Source organism: Aspergillus undulatus (genome assembly GCF_047715775.1).
Source record: "Aspergillus undulatus strain CBS 261.88 unplaced genomic scaffold BDV17scaffold_32, whole genome shotgun sequence".
NCBI classification, from domain to species: Eukaryota; Fungi; Ascomycota; class Eurotiomycetes; order Eurotiales; family Aspergillaceae; genus Aspergillus; species Aspergillus undulatus.
In genome coordinates this window covers 221,868-242,001 of record NW_027396636.1, presented here as the reverse complement: position 1 = coordinate 242,001, position 20,134 = coordinate 221,868, and the positions used below count along the sequence as shown (strand labels likewise).

The 20,134-nt window shown below is 50.9% G+C and overlaps 7 protein-coding genes across 7 annotated transcripts; 6 read left to right on the top strand and 1 right to left on the bottom strand.

Moving 5' to 3' along the window:
• Positions 1-185: 185 nt before the first annotated feature.
• BDV17DRAFT_292404 (Aldehyde/histidinol dehydrogenase) lies at positions 186-2,015 on the top strand (the record flags this gene model as incomplete). The annotated part of the gene is made up of 3 exons (XM_073762356.1): positions 186-320; positions 369-841; positions 893-2,015. The coding sequence occupies 3 exons, from the start codon at positions 186-188 to the stop codon at positions 2,013-2,015; spliced, it is 1,731 nt and encodes a 576-aa protein (XP_073614498.1).
• Positions 2,016-2,307: 292 nt separating this feature from the next.
• Positions 2,308-3,968, top strand: BDV17DRAFT_122044 (NAD(P)/FAD-dependent oxidoreductase). The gene is made up of 2 exons (XM_073754021.1): positions 2,308-2,640; positions 2,706-3,968. The coding sequence occupies exons 1-2, from the start codon at positions 2,434-2,436 to the stop codon at positions 3,792-3,794; spliced, it is 1,296 nt and encodes a 431-aa protein (XP_073614497.1). The 5' UTR covers positions 2,308-2,433; the 3' UTR covers positions 3,795-3,968.
• A 133-nt stretch (positions 3,969-4,101) lies between these two features.
• BDV17DRAFT_299101 (pyridoxal phosphate-dependent transferase) lies at positions 4,102-5,722 on the top strand (the record flags this gene model as incomplete). The annotated part of the gene is made up of 4 exons (XM_073763815.1): positions 4,102-5,015; positions 5,113-5,355; positions 5,413-5,499; positions 5,556-5,722. Exons 1-4 carry the CDS (start codon positions 4,235-4,237, stop codon positions 5,720-5,722), a joined length of 1,278 nt encoding a protein of 425 aa, XP_073614496.1. The 5' UTR covers positions 4,102-4,234.
• A 720-nt stretch (positions 5,723-6,442) lies between these two features.
• On the top strand, positions 6,443-7,184 carry BDV17DRAFT_292401 (uncharacterized protein; the record flags this gene model as incomplete). The annotated part of the gene is made up of 3 exons (XM_073762355.1): positions 6,443-6,801; positions 6,837-7,076; positions 7,130-7,184. The coding sequence occupies 3 exons, from the start codon at positions 6,443-6,445 to the stop codon at positions 7,182-7,184; spliced, it is 654 nt and encodes a 217-aa protein (XP_073614495.1).
• Positions 7,185-8,179: 995 nt separating this feature from the next.
• BDV17DRAFT_266194 (uncharacterized protein) lies at positions 8,180-8,718 on the bottom strand. The gene has a single exon (XM_073758247.1). The coding sequence runs from the start codon at positions 8,678-8,680 to the stop codon at positions 8,489-8,491; it is 192 nt and encodes a 63-aa protein (XP_073614494.1). The 5' UTR covers positions 8,681-8,718; the 3' UTR covers positions 8,180-8,488.
• A 4,640-nt stretch (positions 8,719-13,358) lies between these two features.
• BDV17DRAFT_121637 (cytosine permease) lies at positions 13,359-15,154 on the top strand. The gene is made up of 2 exons (XM_073754019.1): positions 13,359-13,908; positions 13,974-15,154. The coding sequence occupies exons 1-2, from the start codon at positions 13,467-13,469 to the stop codon at positions 15,062-15,064; spliced, it is 1,533 nt and encodes a 510-aa protein (XP_073614493.1). The 5' UTR covers positions 13,359-13,466; the 3' UTR covers positions 15,065-15,154.
• Positions 15,155-15,604: 450 nt separating this feature from the next.
• On the top strand, positions 15,605-16,909 carry tif35 (translation initiation factor eIF3 core subunit g; the record flags this gene model as incomplete). Its single annotated transcript, XM_073762354.1, has 4 exons — positions 15,605-15,621; positions 15,713-16,334; positions 16,511-16,682; positions 16,857-16,909. The coding sequence occupies 4 exons, from the start codon at positions 15,605-15,607 to the stop codon at positions 16,907-16,909; spliced, it is 864 nt and encodes a 287-aa protein (XP_073614492.1).
• Between the last annotated feature and the right edge of the window lie 3,225 nt (positions 16,910-20,134).

The window sequence follows — 20,134 nt, the reverse complement described above, 5'->3', positions numbered from 1 at the left end:
TTCTACTGATGCAATCTCCATCGGCCCCTCTTCCGTTTGGATGCGACAGCCTGGTCGCGATTGTTTCTATCGCGATGCGGGGAAATCCACGTCGGATGCACTCCCGACACCGACCAGGATAAAGCTGTCGCCAACTTGGAGAAATTTCACTTTCCAACATTTCCCTTCTCATCATCACATCAAAAATGGCTTCAAGCAGACTTCTCACATCAAGACTCTCTGCCCCTGCGCGTCTGCGCCCCATTTCCCTCGCCTGGCCTCAAATTCGGACCAAGGCCACTGTGCCCTTCAGACTTCCAGATGCTCGCAACGAGCCCAACGTGAGTATTCCCCTGAAGATCAAAAAGACCCTTTAGCTAATTGCTTAGCCTACCTACACACGAGGCTCTCCAGAACGTCTGAAAGCCGAGGCAGCTCTCGCCGACCTTCGCGCGAAATTGCCCGTCGAAAGCCACATCTACTACAACGGCAAGGAGCAAAAAGCATCCATGTCCTGGGACCAGCCGATCCCCGCAGAACACGCTACCAAATTCACAAACTACCCGGTCGCTTCCAAGGAGCAGGTCTCTGCGGCCATTGAATCTGCTCTCAAGGCCAAGAAAGATTGGGAGAACACGCCCTTTGTCGACCGCGCGGCCATCTTCCTCAAGGCTGCCGAGCTGGTTACTGGCAAGTACCGCTATGAGCTCATTGCCGCCACAATGCTAGGCCAGGGCAAGAACTTCTGGCAGGCTGAAATTGATGCCGCTGCTGAGCTGGCTGACTTTTTCCGCCTGAACTGTAACTTTGCTGCCGAGCTGCTTGAGAGACAGCCCACTCGCGGCACGGATGGAATGTGGAGGTAAGTCTACCCAAACTATTCTACTTCAGACGGAGCTAATCCAATTGCTAGTCGTATGGAATATCGCCCCCTCGAAGGCTTTGTCTACGCCATCTCACCCTTTAACTTCACCGCGCTCGGAGGCAGTCTCCTCTCCGGTCCTGCTCTCATGGGCAACGTTGTCCTCTGGAAGCCTTCCCCCTCAAACATCTACGCCAGCACTCTAATCTACAAGATCCTCCTTGAGGCTGGCCTTCCCCCGGATGTCGTGCAGTTAGTTCCCGGCGACGCCGAGGAAATCACCGACATTGCCCTCGCGCACCGCGACTTTGCAGGCCTGAACTTTATCGGCTCCTCCGACATCTTCCGCTCCATCTACGCTAAGGTCGGCGAGGGTATCGGCAAGAAGACCTACCGCGAATTCCCTCGCGTTGTCGGCGAGACCAGCGGCAAGAACTTCCACCTGATCCACAACACGGCCGATATCCCCAGCGCCGTGAACCACACCATCCGCGGTGCCTTCGAGTATCAGGGCCAGAAGTGCTCGGCCACTTCTCGCGCCTACATCCCCGAGTCTCGCGCAGGGGAGTTCCTCTCCCTCCTCAAGGCCGGCGTGCGAGAAATCACCATCGGCAGTCCCGACAAGAGCCCAGAGGCCTTCATGGGCCCCGTCATCCACCGCCGCTCCTTCGACAAAATCAAGTCCATCATCGACGAGAGCAATAAAGATCCCTCCCTGAAGCTGCTCATCGGCGGAACCTACGACGACTCCGTCGGCTTCTACGTCAACCCCACAGTCTACCAGACCGACTCGCCCACCCACCGCCTCTTCAACGAGGAGATTTTTGGCCCCGTTCTCGCCGTGCACGTCTACCCCGACGCTGAGTGGAGCTCGCTCCTCAGCAAGGTCGACCAAGCCGGTGGTGGATTTGCGCTGACCGGTGCAGTGTTCGCTAAGGACCGGAGGGTCATCCGGGAGGCGGAGGATGCCCTGCGCTACTCGGCCGGTAACTTTTACATCAACTGTAAGACTACTGCTGCGCTCATCGGCCAGCAATCCTTTGGTGGGGCTCGTGCTAGCGGTACGAATGATAAGGCGGGCAGCTCGGATATCCTTAGAAGATTTACGAGCCCGCGCATGATTAAGGAGGAGTTCTTCCCGTTGGATGGGTACAAGTATCCTAGCAACCACTAGATGCATATGATAATGATAGTTTCCACGATTGAATGAGCTTTTTTTTGTGTTACATATTGCATAATCAGTATTTAATAGTGATAATTGTTGAAAGTACTCCATACCGTACAAACTTTGTCCTATCTCAGTATGTTGATCCGAGCTTCTTAGGGCTTCAGCCACCATGCGGGGTACTTTTATGCAGCTCCTCCACTCCGCCACTGCAGCGCCCATGGGCCCTCCAACCCTCCCCGTCCCCTCCTTCCGGCGCCCCTCCCGATCTGTTATCACGACCAACCACCACCACCACCGGCAACCCTCCCGGCTGAGCCCATCATGCCACGGTCCATGCATGCGAGCTATATAATGACTTTCCGCAGTCAATCGACAGGCAATCAATAGACCGACCCATCAATCATTGAATCAATTCCATAGAACCATGGTCTCAAAGTCAAGCTCCATCCTCATCGTCGGCGGCGGCGCCTTCGGCCTCTCGACAGCCCTCCACCTCACACAGGCCGGGTACACCAACATCATGGTCCTCGAGCAAGACGACCAGATTCCGCCTCGGTGGTCTGCCGCAAATGATCTGAATAAGATTGTGCGTGCCGAGTATGAGGATCCGTTTTATACGGATTTGACTATTGTACGGTCACCTACATCTACATCTACCTTTCAGTGCCTTCTAGGAGTACTAATGAGATGATATAGAAAGCGATTCGCGCCTGGAAAACCCCCCTCTTCGCCCCGCACTTCCACCAAACCGGCTTCCTGCACTGCGTGTCCGGCGCCGCACCCGAAAAGGCCATTGGGACACTGAAGCGCTTCCAGAAAGCCGCAACGGATAACCCTATTATCGCACCGCACGTCATCCAACTTAACGGGCCGGGCGATGTGCGGCCTTGGTTCTGGCAGGCTGATGGCGCCCTACCGGGTTGGAAAGGGTACATGAATCGGTTTGATGGGTATGCGCACTCGGGAAATGCCCTCGCGGCGATTTACCGCGTTACGCAAAGCAGGGGCGTGAAGTTTTTCCTTGGGGCCAAGGGATCCGTCAAGGAGATTGTGTACAAAGATGGGAAGAGCATCGGGGTAAAATCAGGGGACGGGACATTCCACGCCGCAGATCTAGTGATCGTCGCAGCGGGCGCAGCGGCCGGTAAGATCGTTCCTGAGCTGGGCACGCAAATCGTCGCGAAGAGTTGGTCTGTTGCGCATGTTCTGCTTAGCGATGAGGAGACGAGCGCGCTCCGTGGAATCCCCGTTACGTATGCCCGTGACCTGGGCTTCTACTTCGAGCCGGACCCCAAAACGAATCTGCTGAAGATTTGTCCTATGGGTGGTGGGTATATCAATACGGATTCAAAGACGGGGGTCTCTCACTCCCCTGGAGACCTCGAAACAAGCGCTTTCCTACCTGCTGAGGATGAAGAGCGGATTCGGAAGTTGTTGCAGCAGACGCTCCCTGCTCTTGCTAATCGCCCACTTGTCAGGAAGAGTCTCTGCTGGTTTGCTGATACGAAGGACTCGGATTTTGTGATTGACTATGTGCCTGGCACGAAGGGGTCTGTGGTTATGCTCTCAGGAGACTCGGGGCATGGGTTTAAGATGTTCCCTATTGTCGGAGAGTGGGTAAGGAACTTGCTTGAGGATAATAGCGGCGCACAGAGTGTGAAGCGGTGGCGCTGGAAGAATCCGCAGAAGGAGGATGAGAAGACGGATTGGGGCGGTGATGTTAGTTGGAGGCTGGGTGAGACGAGGGAGTTGAGGGATGTTTTGCCGGCGAGGACGAAGCTTTAGATCTTTCATGTTCATGGCTCGGCACTCTGTTCTACATACATTTTTGTCCCTAGTCTGGTTTTATTGCGTGTTCTAGCATCTTGTTGTCCACGATCACGGCTCTGCTCCGCCATGTGACGTTACTTAAGGGCTACTTACTTCGACCCCTCAAGCCTCTCTCCGCACGGACCAACATTAACTGTAGGTAAATTGCTCTAGCTAACTAGTATCTTGCCACACTCCTTCCACACTGTTCCCCAAGAAAAAGGCATCACTATCTCCAACGGGGCACACCTCCGCGCCATCGGCCCCCGTCCCCGAGACTCGGGTACGACCCCCGATATCGTAAACAACGTGGTATCTATAAACGCTGCTCCTCAATAGCATAATTGCCCCTCAATCACAAGCCTATTTGTCTTGAAAACTCAATAGCATCCATATTCCAAGAATCAACCACCAAAATGACCAACTCATTCTTCTCCTCAGCCCCCTACATCCCACCAGACGCCATCTTCGCCCTAACAGCAAAATACCTATCGGACCCCTCACCCAACAAAGTAAATCTCGGCCAGGGCACCTACCGCGACAATAACGGCCAGCCATGGGTCCTCCCCTCCGTCCAAAAAGCACGCCAAATCCTCGATGAGAAAGGGTTACTGCACGAGTACCTCCCAATCCTAGGATTAAAGGGGCTGTGCGATAAAACCGCGGAGCTTGTTTTCGGAGACGAGTATAACCAAGCCCTCGCGAGCCGTCTCGCAACATCCCAGGCTATCTCGGGGACAGGATCACTGCATCTCGCGGGGAAGATACTGAAGTCCGTTTCGCATTCCGAGGCATTGCCGAAGGTCTACATCCCCACGCCCACATGGTCAAACCACCACCTCGTCTTCTCATCCCTTGGATTCGAAGTCGTGCCATTCACGTACTACAACGCGCAGTCCAAATCCCTCGGTATAACAACATATCTTTCGACGCTGCGCTCTGCACCCCAGGGCTCGATTATAATTTTGCACGCATGCGCGCATAATCCCACGGGGTTAGATCCCAGTATCGAGCAGTGGAAAGAGATTGGGGCGATCATAAAGGAACGAGGTCTCTTTGCGTTGTTTGATGCCGCGTATCTGGGGTTTAATTCGGGGGACTATAATAAAGATGCGTGGGCGATAAGGTATTTTGTTAATGAGTTGAACCTGGAGGTCGCGGTTTGTTTGAGTTTTGCGAAGAATATGGGGCTTTATGGTATGTTTTCTACCCCATTTATCCTCTTTTTATCCTCTTCTTGCCCTCTTTCTCTTATCTATCAATGGTGGAGTTTGGTTGACAACCAGGCGTATAGGCGAACGAGTCGGCGTTCTCCTCCTCGCAACATCAGCTCCCGAAATCGCGACCAATGCACAATCAGTCCTTGAATCCCTGCAGCGTTCCGAGATCTCGAACCCCCCTGCGTTCGGCGCGAAGATTGCAGAGACAGTATTGAGTGATGATGAGTTGAAGAAGGTCTGGTTTGAGGATTTGAAGACGATGAGTGGAAGGATTCAGGAGATGCGGAGGGCGTTGTTTGACGGTTTGAATACGTATTGTAAGTCTTGTCTCCTCCTTTAGAATATATTGAATCTAGGGCTGACTGAATGTACAGCAACCGGGACATGGAACCATCTAATTGAGCAATCTGGGATGTTTGGTTTCCTGGGATTGCCGAGGGTTGCTGTGAGGACGTTAAAGGGTTCGTACGAGCATTTACAACACCATGCGTTTGGCTCATCACTAACAAGGCCTTAGACGAATATCATATCTACATGGCCGAGAACTCGCGAATCTCGATTGCGGGTTTAAACACGGGAAATGTTGAATATGTGGCACGATCTATTGGGGAGGTGCTTGCGTGTGAGAAGCAAATGTTTACTACAGATACAGCTAGAATATTACCGAGGGATACAATACATTGACTAACTTGAGACCATGTCTTTATGCGTATCTATCATATCCTGGCAGTTGCAACCATCTGGCCGAGCTTAAAGTCAACTGGCAGTAGAGCCACCCATTATTCAGACTCCAACTACTAATCTCTTGGAATCACATAACCATACGTTCCTCATTGAATGTCTACTGACGCTACAAAGTAAAGAAAGTAGCCCCAGACCACCTAGCCTGGACAGTCAGGGCTTTAGCTCTTTCACATTTGCACGCTATATCCACACTACCCAAACGACCTGAGACTTATAACATAAATGCAAAAGGGTCAAGCAGATTTCAGTAATACAATCATTCCTAAAGAGGCATTGTGTTGCGTTGAATCGTCCCTTTCAGGTCTCGTACAAAAGTTTTGCATAAAGTTTTTACAAACAATTGCGATGTGCTCAAACAGTATACACCTTTCAGGTTCGAAACAAGGCTTTCTCTAGTGCTCAAACACACATTTACAGCAGCCTAAGAAGAATAAGAGCTTTTACATATTCAAAGACTACGGAATATTAATCCCATTATTTCCCAATGTGCTCAAAGGAGACAAGAAGAATATAAACCGCATCAAGCACCCAGTTACCACCAGTATCTGTATCAATACCATCCATCCAATAGCCTCTCATCTCCCAACGAGCGACAAACCAACACTACCAAGCAAAGCCTCTCAAACCAAACATCAATCACGAGCCCCAGTCAAAGTCAAAATGGCTGAAATCATGGGCCTCTGGATTGTCCCCCTCACCTACGAAGGACGCGACTCCCACCGCGTCTGGATCTTCGTCCTCGGTAAGTTGGGAAGCTCCAGCTCAACATACGTGTACGCTTTCGGCCCCGAGCGCGGAGGAAAGCGATATTGGTGCGAGAAGTCTGTTAAGGAGGTAGATAGCGATGGAACCTTTACTCGTGTTTTCAGCGAGCTGAAAGAGTCTCTTGACTCCCAAGCTGGAAGTAACAGTGGCTCTGTCTCTAGCAAGGCCGCAATAGCCGGGAAGGCCGAGAGACCTGCTGAACTGGGCGGTATGGAGGGAGCCAGCAAGGATGGAAGCTCAGTTGCAAATTCAAGGTCAAGTTCAGGCTCAAGTTCAAATCCTTCTGCAGGGTGCGCTATAAGCTCGGCTCTGTATCGCGCTCCAAGAAGGCTGAGATTGTGGACCTCGTGGAGCGGAGTTTCACTAATGAGCTCCGTATGACGCAGCCCTGGCCGCTTGTTATGGGGGAGTATCTTTACTGCTATGATATCTTCAAGAAGAAAGTCGATTCTGAGATTCTGAAGCAGATTCGCGATAGAGATGGGCAGGGGCCTGGTGGGTATACGCCGCGGCCGCTGATCCAAATGATGTATAATATTGTGAAGGGCTGGACTTGAATTCTCGTAATATTGACAGCTCTAGTAGCACTTGGTATGCCGCTCATGCCGAACAGGAGACAGATGCGCGACAATTTTAAGATAATATGGTTATATATAACATTGTATAACATCTATAACATTGTATATCAAAAGATCGGTTGAGTTTCGAGCTTATTTTTGCAGGCACCATCGGCTCTAAAAGGCTGAGGCGTATTTCACAATGCGGGTTTAGGCAATTTATGGAATATAGGTACAAGCGGAAGTACGATATCATGAGCACACCTCCCCCTCTATATCCATCTCACTTGCTGCCATCTCCCCTCTATATCGGATCCAAGACTCTAACCCCAAACCCGCATGTCCAGAGTAAACCTAGCCAGTTGAGCAATATCCAACCCTCAAAAGCTCACCCAAAAATCCGTTCCAGAAAAGATTCAATATCTTCCATCTCGTGATGCCGACAGTCAAACACAGCAGACAGCTCAAGCGCGCCATCCCAAGTCTCAAGAAACAGCGCTAACCCCCCTCCCCAATTGGCTTACTGGCTGCCAGACATAGTCCAGCTCAAGAACGCTGTGCTTCTTACCTACTATCTTGGAGATATTGCCGATTGGCGATAGAGGCACTGGACAGGATAAGGGGTCTGATTTTGGGACGGAATGAGGTCTATGCCTGCTGGAGGCATAATGGATTGGAAAATTGCGGGGCGAATACGATCTGGTCGGAAAGGGGACAGTTGTCGTTCCAGCTATTGCTGTCTGCTAACGAGGACGCCGTAGTCAGTCGGATTGATTTGAAAAAATCTCGGACCTCGCCTGCTATTTGCGGTAGATCCTCAGCGCAAGATCTAGATGTTGGATCGGAAGTGTCGAGGTCAATAGCCAGCGCCTGTGCAGAAATAGTATGATATGCAGCAGCCGCGTAGTCAGGCCCGTCGTAGGGCTTTCTACAGTACGGACGGAGGTTTATCATGCTCTGGTTGACGTAGGAAACAACACCCTGCGTACGGGTCTTCACTAGTGTCTTCAGAATCTGAAGCTAGACTAGGGCAAGTGCCAACGCTACCAGAAAGACATGCGTAACGCTAACACCCTTATCGATAGTTTTGCAACGCCGAAGAATCTGCTACGCCGTGGTCCTTGAGAGCTTTAATGCGCTTCGTTCCCTTCGGCCCAGTAGATAGGAGAACTAGTATCCCCGTCCGTGGACCGAACACGAGGCAGGAAGAGTAAGAGGACGTGCATGGCTATACAGGTCTAGATTGCGCGCCCGGATATCCACCAGACGCTGTGCTTGAGCGCTTGACAAAGTCACAAGGATACCAGCAGCAACGCGTAAGCATGGCGAAAGGCGGACTCCCTCGTCTCCGCTCCGTATCGGTATCACATATTCACTTCCTTGCTCAAAAGCCTGTGCCGCGTATGCGAATAGCTGCTCGAGGAGTTGCAGGACACCAATGCCGTCTGTTATGTCGTGCGGACAGCGCAGGAATAAGACCACTTGTCGTCATAGTCACTATCATCGTCCTTATCATTGTCATTGGAGGACCAACCATGAACGAGGTAGTCGCTGGCATGTTCGAAGTCGGGAGCATTGCGATTAAACCATTCCTCCGCGCCAATGCCACTTTCAGTAAGGTCAAATACGAAAAACGTCTTTTTCAGCCTCAGCTCGATTTCCATTTCCGCGCTCTGAGCATCAACCGTCGAGTATACCCTCCATCACCGATTCGACTCATCACCGTGCTCAACCCACGACGCTAGTGATGGATATCAAAACCGCAATGAGACCCATGCCTTGCGGAACGCATCCTCGATGGCTGAGGGTGAGACGTCTCTGATATTGACATTCAACGTTGTATCCCCTGAAGGTGAGGGCGATGATTCGAATCCAACAGTGAACGACGCGCAGCTGGTAACGGGGAAACAGCCGATTTCTTTTCGCTTGCAGACGCGGTAAAATCTTTCGCGTTCGTCGGGTAGTACATCTCTTTCAGATTTTCTACCTCGCCGAACCAAATTCATGAAAATGTCCGTCTCGCACGGGCTATTAAGACAGAGTGCTGATAGCCGGGCCTTTAACTTACTGAACCGAACGGAGCGCCAACAACAAACCGGTATAGCAAACCTGCAGGTTCAAATTATATGCCTGCTACTTCCTTCCCTTCTCGTCTTTCGTACGCCTATTCTGCGTGGCATTAGTACATAATCGAGGATGGCGGTCGTGACCATCGATCTAAGATTGACAAAATGTCAAATCCCTAACAATTCCCTCAACACATACCGAGCAACGAATCACCCCGTAAACTTTGTGAGCGTGTGGAGCTAGCGCAGATACCCTTGGTCTTAGCCCAGGAGAGGCTCCGAAGGCGAAGTTGATGCGGCGCAAATTTCAGTGGCGGTGGGTGTTATGGACGAGGTGTAGAGCGCTTCGAGGCAGGTTGTTGCCATTCAGCCTCCAGGCAGTCGTACGCTGGCCTCCTTTTTTTGCTCCCCCTTCTTCTTTTATTGTTGCGCGTGCACCAGAGTTTGGAGTATCGAGAACCCGAAGGTATTCACTCTCGGTTAAGGATACGTAGAACCGGCGTTTTCGAGTCACTCACTGTGCTCTTCCCTCCCCAAGTCCTAATTAGCTAATGGCTTAGACTGTAAAGATAAAAAACCAACTGAGCTTTGAACTCACCCGCCTCGACACGTCCTTCTGTCTTCCTTTCTCTCCTCTGCTCACACATCTTTGGCAATGTCCTTCCCTCCGCAGTCGTAGACTCGGCATACCTCCGCTTCCAGCAGCTTTTATCGGGATCATGAGCATATTGCCTTGTGCGTTGAGCTTCGCCGCGTTGAGTTCGTCCATGTTCGTAACTCAGGGCAATTGCGAGATATGGAATCCTTGCGCCAAGGATAAGACCGCTTCCCTTTCGTATTCCCGGCTCGAGAATCAACACATAGGCTCGTAAGCGCTTGACTGCCTGGACTTGACGCAGTTCCAATTTCATAAGATGGAAAGGTACGCAGTTTCCGTATTTTTGGTTGGGCACAGAGCCACAGAGACGCTGGGCGTTGATGAGAGTCGGTGGTATAGTGTGTTCCAGCGGCGGCATGTTTGTCTGAGAAAAGGCGAAGAGCAACGGTGCGTCCGCGCGCTAGTATTGCAGTCCAAAACAAGACTGCTGGCATAGTGAAAGCATCATGGGAGCGCTCCTGAGAGTTCTCAGATTTGCATTTTTGGTCTGGAAGCTGTCTGTTCCGGAGGAAGATGAAGAATCGGAAAGAAAAATCGTGCTGAGCACTCTAGTTGGTAGCTCGTCCAACCAGTGGGGTTATCGCTTTATGGTTGTAACCAGAGATCCAACCTAGTACCTGACCAGCATATGTTTATGAGATCCTAGACTCAGGCTTCAATAACCATTGCACGGCCAGCCGAGCGGGTTGCTAAAGCAATCGAGCCGGGAAGCATGAAAGGATATATTTATATGTATCCTCTCGTTAGAAGAAGAGGAAGAAGGGTTTACTTGAAATCATGATGGTATTAAATTGAATAACAGAAAAACAAGTCGCTTGCTCTTAGTCAATCCGTCCACCTGCAGTCGCTCTCGCCTGCTAGAATGAGAAGCATGACGGCTCTGGCGTCCACTGCGTCCATCGGCAAATGCCATTGCACACTGAACAATCCCACTTTTTTCTCCTGCATTTTCAGAACATGGCCCATCATCTGTCTTACCTACAGAAAGATATATTGCCCTCCGACCAGGTAGATGACGAAACTGTTGAGTTTGCAACTTTGTCGCGGTTAAACTCGAGCCTCCTGGTCCCTGCTTGCGTCGCTTGCACTCATATCTTATCGAACCCATCACTATCATCCCATTCCTGTCTCAGCAGACGCAAGAGAACCTGCTTTGCGAGCTCTTTTGATGGACCTTCCGCATAGCTGGAGAAGTCTCCAATATTCTTCCCCAGCTTCCAGTGCAGATACTCGTGAAGCTTCAGATTCCATACTACTTCGGGTAGTTCGTGCTTCACAGCATTCCAGACAAAATCTCGGTAAAATACCCAGAAAGTACTAGTAGCGCTGCGGGGAGAACGAAAATCATGCACATCCGTCGCTCTCAGTTCAGGGTCGTGGTATAACATAGTTAGGTACTCGAGTGCTTCTTTGACGTCAGCAAGTGGCGCCAGTATTTTGCTCCGTAATCGCGTCAACAATTGATCTTGTGCCTCATCGGACATGCAGCTGATGAGGTATGCGAGGCGGGAGGTTGGAGTGTCGAAATGGTCGCTGTTCTCGCGAAACTTCATCTCCATGAGATATTTCCAGTTCACGAACTTGGGGTTGACGCCGTCATGAAACTTTGGGGGATCAGGCAGAGGCTTTGTGGGCGACGCATTGTTCTTCGAGAAAACGAATGTTGTTTCGTTTACACTTTCAACTCTCGGTGTGTGCCTGTCGCGGTCAATGTATTGCGCCCCGCGTTCATCCTCTAGGACCGCAATTCGATCCTTGTATTGCTTTTCCTGCTCTTGAAGGGTTGCCAATTCGGTATTCAGATCTGCGACACTCAAGTTGTGCAGTTTCTCTTTTATCCTTTGCTTGGCTTCCAGGCTCGCAACTTGGCCCTGGTAGGTCTCAATCTTTAGGGTTTGGTCTGATATCTTGTCATTCAAGAGCTCAATTTGCATTTTCTGGCCATCCCCTTGGGTCGACATTTGGCGACGCAAATTTGCAATTTCATCGTTGAGTTTCTCCTGCTGCTTGCCTTCAATAACTAACTTTCTCTTCAAACCCTCAATTTGCGACTTGTGCTTCGACTCTCGTTCTGATTGAGCGAGCAGCTTCGCCTCCAATTCCGCAATCTTGGTAGTGTCAGCCTTGTCCTCGGACGTATTCTTGGACAGATAAACGATTTGGTCGCCGTATTCCGCTAATTTCGCCTGCATTTTCTGAATGGATGAGACGTACGAGCTTTGCTGCTCGCATAGATCATCGAAAAGGTCGTCTGAGTCATCCTCCAGCATATGATTCCATTCATGGTAGTCGATAGCGTATTTTCCTCTGTGATTTCTTGCTTTGAGGGTGCGTTCGGCCATGGTCTCGGGTTCACCGGGGGGGTTGGTCGACTGGAGAGGAAGATATAGGTCAGAGGTATCAGAATCCGACCTTTCGCACAGCAGAATTGTTGAGAGGGTGACAGACCTTGTGGATGCAGTAGACGTCAAACGAGAGGAAGATAGATGAAACTGACATTAACAAACGCGGTGACCGTATTGACCATGATATATTTGATCAAAGGAAGTGAAGGTTGAGAAAGAACTGAGGTAGGCAGATCATGTGTTGCCGCAAATATCCTCGCATCAACACCAAGGGCGGCAGGGGAAGACACCCCCCAATTCACCTGCATCCTCCTAACCTACTACTCATCTTCAGATCCAGGTCTCACTTCTGCTTCCGAGTCCTCACAACCAGCGTGGTATTCACGGCACGTTTCCCTTCAAAAAGCATGGCTCTGGCTCGCTTGATCTTCATTGCTCGTGGCTTTTTTACCTGCCATGCTTCTAGAGTGCCTTTCAACTCTTTCGCTGCACCAGCCCGAAACCACAAAGTCTGTCGTTTCTTGTTCTCCCCACGTAGAAGAGCGGGTGAATGTTCATATCAGTGTTCATCGTACACTCTTTAACGCTTATTCGTCTCTTATCAAGTTATCTCTATGAGGATCACTGAGAGTGGAGTCCACAAGAAGCCAAGATAGCTAAGCTCCGGAGTCTGGGGGAAATGCGAGAAACAACAGAGGAACGATGGCCTCCGATACCCAAACGGACTTGGCCGATTCCGTGGATTGCAGCTGTCATCGACGATTATCGCTGATATCGTGGTGATTCCTTATCTGGGGGCAAGTGCCACCATGCCTATCACCAGGAGAATTCTTATCTGGGCCTCGTCAAATTTCGTTCGGTCCCACCCGGCAGTTCAATTCGTCCGTTTCACAGTCCAGCGATTGGTCTATGACCCAGACAAGCTTGCCTCGTTTGACTGTCGCGTGTTTCGAGACCCAGAGCACCCCACGCGACGATTCTTGCTTGGTCGCGCCCGTATCCATATCGAAGATATCGCCTCCGTCTTTCCCGAGAACCACGACTCAACGCGAAACTGGTCCTCCGAGTGGGCCTGATGATAATAATAACTGATTGTGCGCGTTTGTGCGAAGAATTTATCTCATCTGGTCCACATACATATTCAGAGCGCGCCCCGTCATAGAAAGAGAAAAAATGTGAACCTCAACCCAGCCAGAGGGGCATTGCATCCCTCACCCCGAATTGTTCCTTATACCCATGATCACAATTTGATTGAGTTACATATTCAGTCAAACGACGTTTCCGTCTACCGCAATGGCCGGGCCCTCCGAATTCGACCTGGAGAAGAACGCTCCAGTGACTCAGACGATGGCGGATACCAGCAGTGATGGTGCTGTAACAGGCGAGAGCTTTGCCTACGGCAACTCCCTATACGCAAAGATCCAGCGCCTGGCGGGGAAGCTCAGTATTGAGCAGCGTGGAATTGAACGTGTTCCTGCAGCCGAACAGACGGACACTTCCTACTTGAATGTAGGCAGTATGTGGCTGGCAGCGAACATGGTCGTCAGTTCCTTCGCTATCGGTGCCCTTGCCCTGCCTGTCTACAACCTGGGATTCGTCGATGCCATCCTTACGCTGATATTCTTCAATCTCATCGGCATTATGACCGTTTGCTTCTTTTCCACCTTTGGTCCTTTTGGTCTGCGTCAGATGGTTTTCTCAAGGTTCTGGTTTGGTTGGTATGCAACAAAATTCTGTGAGTTTTCAGGTCTACGATGATTCAAAATAGTGGCGGGAACTCATTTGTTGCTTTTTTCACAGTTGCTATCTTGAACATCCTGGCCTGCATGGGCTGGTCTGCGGCCAACACCATTGTAGGCGCCCAGATGATCCACGCCGTGAACGAAGACGTACCAGGTTTTGCCGCTGTCTTGATCATCGCCATCTGCACGCTCCTCGTCACTTTCGCCGGATATAAAGTGGTTCATCTATACGAGTACTGGAGCTGGATTCCCACTTTTATCGTCTTCTTGATCGTCTTGGGTTGCTTCGCACACTCAGGGGATTTCTATAACATCCCCATGAAAGCCGGTTCGTCCGAGATGGGCAGCGTCCTCTCCTTCGGATCAGCCGTCTACGGCTACGCCACAGGTTGGACCAGCTACGCTGCCGATTACACCGTGTACCAACCCGCCAACCGCAGCAAGCGCAAGATCTTCTTTTCCTGCTGGCTCGGTCTTATTCTGCCCCTTCTCTTCATTGAAATGCTCGGCGTCGCAATCATGACCGCAACCACCATCGACGGCGGCAACAACAAGTACCAAATTGGCTACCTCGCCTCCGGCAATGGCGGCGTCATCGGTGCTGTCCTCGATCCCCTCGGCGGCTTTGGCAAATTCTGCCTTGTTATCCTCGGCCTCTCCATCGTCGCAAACAATTGCCCAAACATCTACTCGGTAGCCCTAACCGTTCAGGTTCTCAGCCGCTACGCCCAACGCGTCCCCCGCTTCATCTGGACGCTCGCCGGTACTGGTGTATCTATCGCCATCGCGATCCCCGGCTACTCTCACTTCGAGGACGTGCTGGAGAACTTCATGAACTTCATCGCGTACTGGCTAGCCATCTACTCGGGAATCTCGCTCACAGACCACTTCGTCTTTAAGCGCGGCTTCGGTGGGTATGCTGTTGAGAACTACGATAAGCCAAACAAGCTTCCCCCTGGTATCGCTGCTGCTTTTGCCTTTGGCTTTGGCATTGCTGGTATGGTTACTGGGATGAGCCAACAGTGGTATGAAGGTCCTATCTCAAAGCACGCAAGTGGCGGCGACGTGGGATTTGAATTAGCGTTTGCATTTTCGGCTGTTTCGTATGCGTGCATGAGACCTATTGAATTGAGAATATTTGGGCGATAACGGTTTCATTGCTTTTATGATTCGGTTGGTTCTCTTGGGATTGTATATATATAGAGCTTCATAATCAACATTGTATATCATAAATTCGTTCACAAGATGAGTCCAGATACCTTTAACAGCCGAGTAACCCATGAATTGTCATTTCCCATTGATGAGTATTCAAGATTCTGGATGACCATGACTGCCCGTATGCCAGAGCAGCGTACCTGAGTCCCGATCGACGCCAGGCTCGGTTGCTCCTTTCTTGCCCGGCAATGGGATGTCATCTGGTTGAAGAAGGAACGACCAAAATAGTGACTCCAGTCGCTGCGTACCTATCAAATATTCCCGTCGTTCATCGTTCGTTCTTTCCATTGATTCGTATTCTGTACCTTCCTAGTATGCCTGACTATCGGTATACCTATTCAGTCACGTGACTAACCGCACCGCCACGCACTCGGCGCCACACCAAATTCCGGCGAACAAATCCACAACGGAGAATCAGCTCTCAGAAATCCAGAATCTTCAAACACGATTCCAGCAACACTACAATCAACCACAATGTCTCGACCAGCAAAGTACGTCCTCCCTACTGTCCGGCTAAAAACCTATGCGCAACTATATACTTTTTCCGTCCAAAAATCCAAGATGCTAATAAAACTGGTACAGGGCCGACTGGGCCGACGACGAAGAATTCGACGACCCCTCGTCCCTCCCCGCCCAACAAGTCACAACCAACAAAGACGGCACAAAGACTGTAATCTCATACCGGTTCAACGACGAAGGCAAGAAAGTCAAAGTCACGCGCCGCATAAAGACCACCACCGTCCGCGAACACGTCAACCCCATCGTCGCGGAGCGCAAAACATGGGCGAAGTTCGGGCTTGAGAAGGGACATGCTCAGGGCCCTTCCTTCGATACGACCTCCGTCGGCGAGAACATTGTTTTCCGGCCCTCGGTGAACTGGAAGGCGCAGGCTGCTGAGGCTGAGAAGAACGGTGGGGAAAAGGGTAGTATTAAGGATCAGCTTAAGGATAAGAAGGTCAAGTGTCGGATTTGTTCTGGAGAGCACTTTACCGCGAGATGTCCGTTTAAGGATACCATGGCGCCTGTCGACGAGCCGAGTGCTGGGGGTGAGGGTGGTGCTGGGGATGAGGATGCCGCTGGTGGATTGGGTGCCGGTGGTGGGAGTTATGTGCCGCCCCATCTGCGGAAGGGTGCTGCGGGCGGTGGTGAGCGGATGGCTGGCAAGTATGAGAAGGATGATTTGGCGACTCTGAGGGTTACGAATGTTTGTTCTCTCTCCTCCCCCCGTTCCTTTCCCTCCCTTTCATTACTCCTTTCCGTTCCATCCGTGTCTCTGACTGGGTGGCGGATTTCTGCCTTGCCTGCCCTGTTCTGTCCTGCTCTGCCCTGCCCCCCTGATTGTCATGCGTATGGTGTGGCAACTTTTCTAACGGTGAGCAGGTTTCCGAGCTCGCGGAGGAACAAGAACTCCGGGATCTATTCGAGCGCTTCGGTCGTGTCACCAGAGTCTTCCTGGCCAGGGACAGAGAAACCCAGAGAGCCAAGGGCTTCGCCTTCATCAGCTTTGCGGATCGGAGCGACGCCGCACGTGCCTGCGACAAGATGGACGGATGTACGTTACGTTCCCTTGTCCCTCTTCCCTTTCGCCCATTGCTTTGGAATTTGCTTTGCATTTGCATATGCATATGCATTTGCATTGCGCGCCACCTTTTGTTTTGTTTCAAACTAGGATGCCACACAAGACTCTAGTATCAGTACTAATGTGTTTCTCTTTCTCTCCCTGCAGTCGGTTACCGCCACCTCATTCTGCGCGTCGAATTCGCCAAGCGGGCTACTTAGATTCAGATCAAAATTCAGGATCGAAATCAAATTCCATTTCTTCGCTTCGGGTTATCATATCATGCCATATTGTCTTTGGGGTTTATTTGTCCGCTAGGATTTACGATGCTGTTTCAGGGGCCCTGTTGGGTCTGAGTTGTCTGTCTAGCGGCTGGAGACTTATGCTCCTGCCTCACGGGTTCCCTTTTCTCAATATAAAGTGTCATGATCCGTTCTTTAATGAAGTATCAAGAGGTACATAATGACAATTCATTTGGCTTGAGTTAAATGGCTGGCTACGATTGATGCCTATATTATCCTGAGGATATGGGGGGTTCAAGTGGTTAGTCAGGGCTGGAGCAACCTTACCTACAGTACATAGCTACGCGGAGTCAGCAACAACGCACGTGCGCTTTCTTCTTGAGCGCCCACTTCTAGCGGCAAAACTGTAGTCTTAAAATTTGACTCAAAGCTCTTGGTATATGCCAAACTTGTGTCAGCAATTGCTATCAGGTTGGTCCTCTTCAAGAAGTGGCGGATGAGAGGTCTTGAATTCGGGCGAAGTTCGGGGTGATCCACGTCTACTACTTCGTAAGAACCGGCCGGTGAGAACCGCCAACGGTGGGGACTGGTCATCTACACTGACAGCTGCATCACCCAAGTCTCAACCCGGAGTCCAGCTACAACTCGAGGGTGGAACATAGGTATATAGCTCCCAGCAAGCTGAGTGAACTAGTCCTGGCTCAAATCACTTGCAGCTGCATGTGTACGCTTGCCCCCGATCAATGACCGTTTGGACCGTGGAAGTCGCTTCAATGGGCAGACGAGGGAATCTCCTATGCTCGGCTTGTTCTGCCTGTCTCATCTAGGCCTACCGTTTGTATTCTTGGTCCTCCACGGGCCAGCCTTCTCTACCGGAGCAAATTACCGCGGCAATTGCCCCACGTCACTTGCTTGATTTATTCCAGAGCCGGCCGCAGAATAGACCAGATGGCTGCCAATCTCAGTCTCCAGATAGCCCCCTAGACCACAAAAACGGTCTGTCCACTGATGTGTGCAGCAGTCGCAAGACGTAGCATCATAGCTTCCTTCACAGGTAACACGGGAGAAGCAGACTCTGTCGTGAATGAGCATCAGATTGGCTCTCTGGCTCTGCCTTCCTTCTTCCCCGAGTTTTCGGCCAGTAAAGATGGAAGGCTGCTGGTGACGGGGGCCCGGAGCGTTGTCGGCACTTAGAAGCTCCGGTTACATCGCATGGACTCTGCCGTCTTATCTGGGCGACAGCGGGCGGCGACGGAAATCTCAAAAGCACCATTATGTCATGGAGGGAAACTATCTCCTCCGGAATCTTAAACGGGAATAGGAAGCGCTGGTATTCGAGCAAGTTGCGCGTCGACTCGCTGTGTTTCTCTTCTGTGCGACTCCATCTAGCATTCCAACTGGCGAGGCCTAGGATGCCCGTGAGCAAGGTTTCTCTTCGCTCAACAGATCAAAGTATCAACCGGGCGACGTGGGAGATGATCCTGCAGCTCTGCTGCATCGAGAAGTAGACATTGCAAGAGTCAGTGCGCATCACGATAACTCAGATGCCTATCCAAACTCAACCTCAGAACCTTGTCCCAAAAATCTAGTGATCAAATGCTTCTTTTTATGGCACCACGTCATTCGGCTGCTCGCCGTATGAAAGCGCATAAAATTCATCTCGTGGTGACAAGGCACCGAGCTCGAATTTGAGCCAACTGCGGAGGGGTTCGAAGCTTAAACGATTCGTCCGCCCATAATTGAGGGCTTTGACGTAGTATAACCCCAGTACATGCCTCCTAAGAGTTTTTTTTTACCGTTTGATCTAGCCAGAGTCTCCGAACGTCGGCCGGCTCTCGGTACAGTGAAGGTAAAGACGACCTCAATTGGCTGTTGCTGATGTAGTACAACTAGCCTGAATGGACGGGAACCTCGGAGGACAAAGTCATAGCCACGAGGAGCATTAAATCCTGGTAACTTATGCGGCAACCACGATAATTGTGCAGTTACCCTGCGCACATGGGCCTATGATGGTTGCATACATAGACGCTTCGTTAGAGACATTCTGGGATACAGAAAGGGCGTAGTATGGTGTGAAAGTCAAGGCCTTGAGTACTGGACGTGTAGCAAAATCAGACAGGCTTTATCCATGGTACTTAATCTCCGAAAGCGGATTCGCGTGGAGGGGGTGGGCGTAATCATTGCCTGGCTAAAACCTTCCGGACGTTAGCATTTGGGATCGTGACGGCTTAAATCTCCTGTGCCAACCTGGTATGGTCTCCACAGATATCCAAATTAAACGAGTGTTCCGCCACCTTTTGTGCCCTGCCTGTCAAGAGAGTTTCTTTCAGCAGCGCCAGACCTGGGGGGAAGAAGCTGTTGCCTGTTCAAAAAGGACCCAAGAAGCGGCATACAAACTTCTTCTGTGACGAGCAATTCGCAGTAGACCTCAGCCTGAAGCTAGATGTACTAGATTCGTGGAGACCCCAATGCGCAGTAAATTGTTTGGGTCCTGAACCAGTATCTTTCCAGCTGATCGAGATGCGGAGAGTTCAAGGGATCCTGGAACCAACGGCCGAATGTTCTGGGCTCGGACGAGCTCGAGCTCATTGACCAGCATCAGGCGATGAGTAGCCAGCTGACACACGCCCGGGTGTTTCAAGATGAGTGTAATGGCGAGCTGCATTCCAGGTACGCTATAGGCCTCCCATTTCCAGCTCTTTTCCAGCTTATAATGGTCGTGGTATACAGCGGAACGTATCGGGAAACGCACTAAAGACACGGGGCTCAGATTGGTTCATCTTCCTCTACCGTTGGATCAACTCAATTTCATTTCTTACCTGATGTGTTATGGGGACCAGCGAAAAGCGCCTCGAACAATCCCGGCAAGCGACGGTGTTTGAAGGCGTTCGGGCGCGAGAGACAAAGTTCTAAGCCTCAAGGATGGTGGGACTGTGAGAACGGGCGGAAGGGAGCTAAATTAACTGAAACACCGCAAAAAGTTTGTGTAAATAAAGTGGATGCAAGAACATGGCAGGAGTGGCACCGAAGCAGAAACTGGTTACAGCAAATCCATCGAACCAGGGTAGTAATTCGTCCAGCAGTCAGAATAAGGTAGATCTGCCCAAGGGTTCAAGAAGAGGAGCGGTCTGCTGTCAAATGGAGGACGGGTGGATAGAGTTGAAGCAGGTACTGGAATCAACAGCAACTCTCATCGAGGGTGGA

Coding starts and splice junctions, on each gene's coding strand:
- BDV17DRAFT_122044 (XM_073754021.1), top strand. CDS start 2,434: ATGGTCTCAAAGTCAAGCTCCATCCTCATCGTCGGCGGCGGCGCCTTC. Junction 2,641..2,705: donor TTTATACGGATTTGACTATT/GTACGGTCACCT, acceptor GAGATGATATAG/AAAGCGATTCGCGCCTGGAA.
- BDV17DRAFT_266194 (XM_073758247.1), bottom strand. CDS start 8,680: ATGCTCCCGACTTCGAACATGCCAGCGACTACCTCGTTCATGGTTGGT.
- BDV17DRAFT_121637 (XM_073754019.1), top strand. CDS start 13,467: ATGGCCGGGCCCTCCGAATTCGACCTGGAGAAGAACGCTCCAGTGACT. Junction 13,909..13,973: donor TTGGTATGCAACAAAATTCT/GTGAGTTTTCAG, acceptor CTTTTTTCACAG/TTGCTATCTTGAACATCCTG.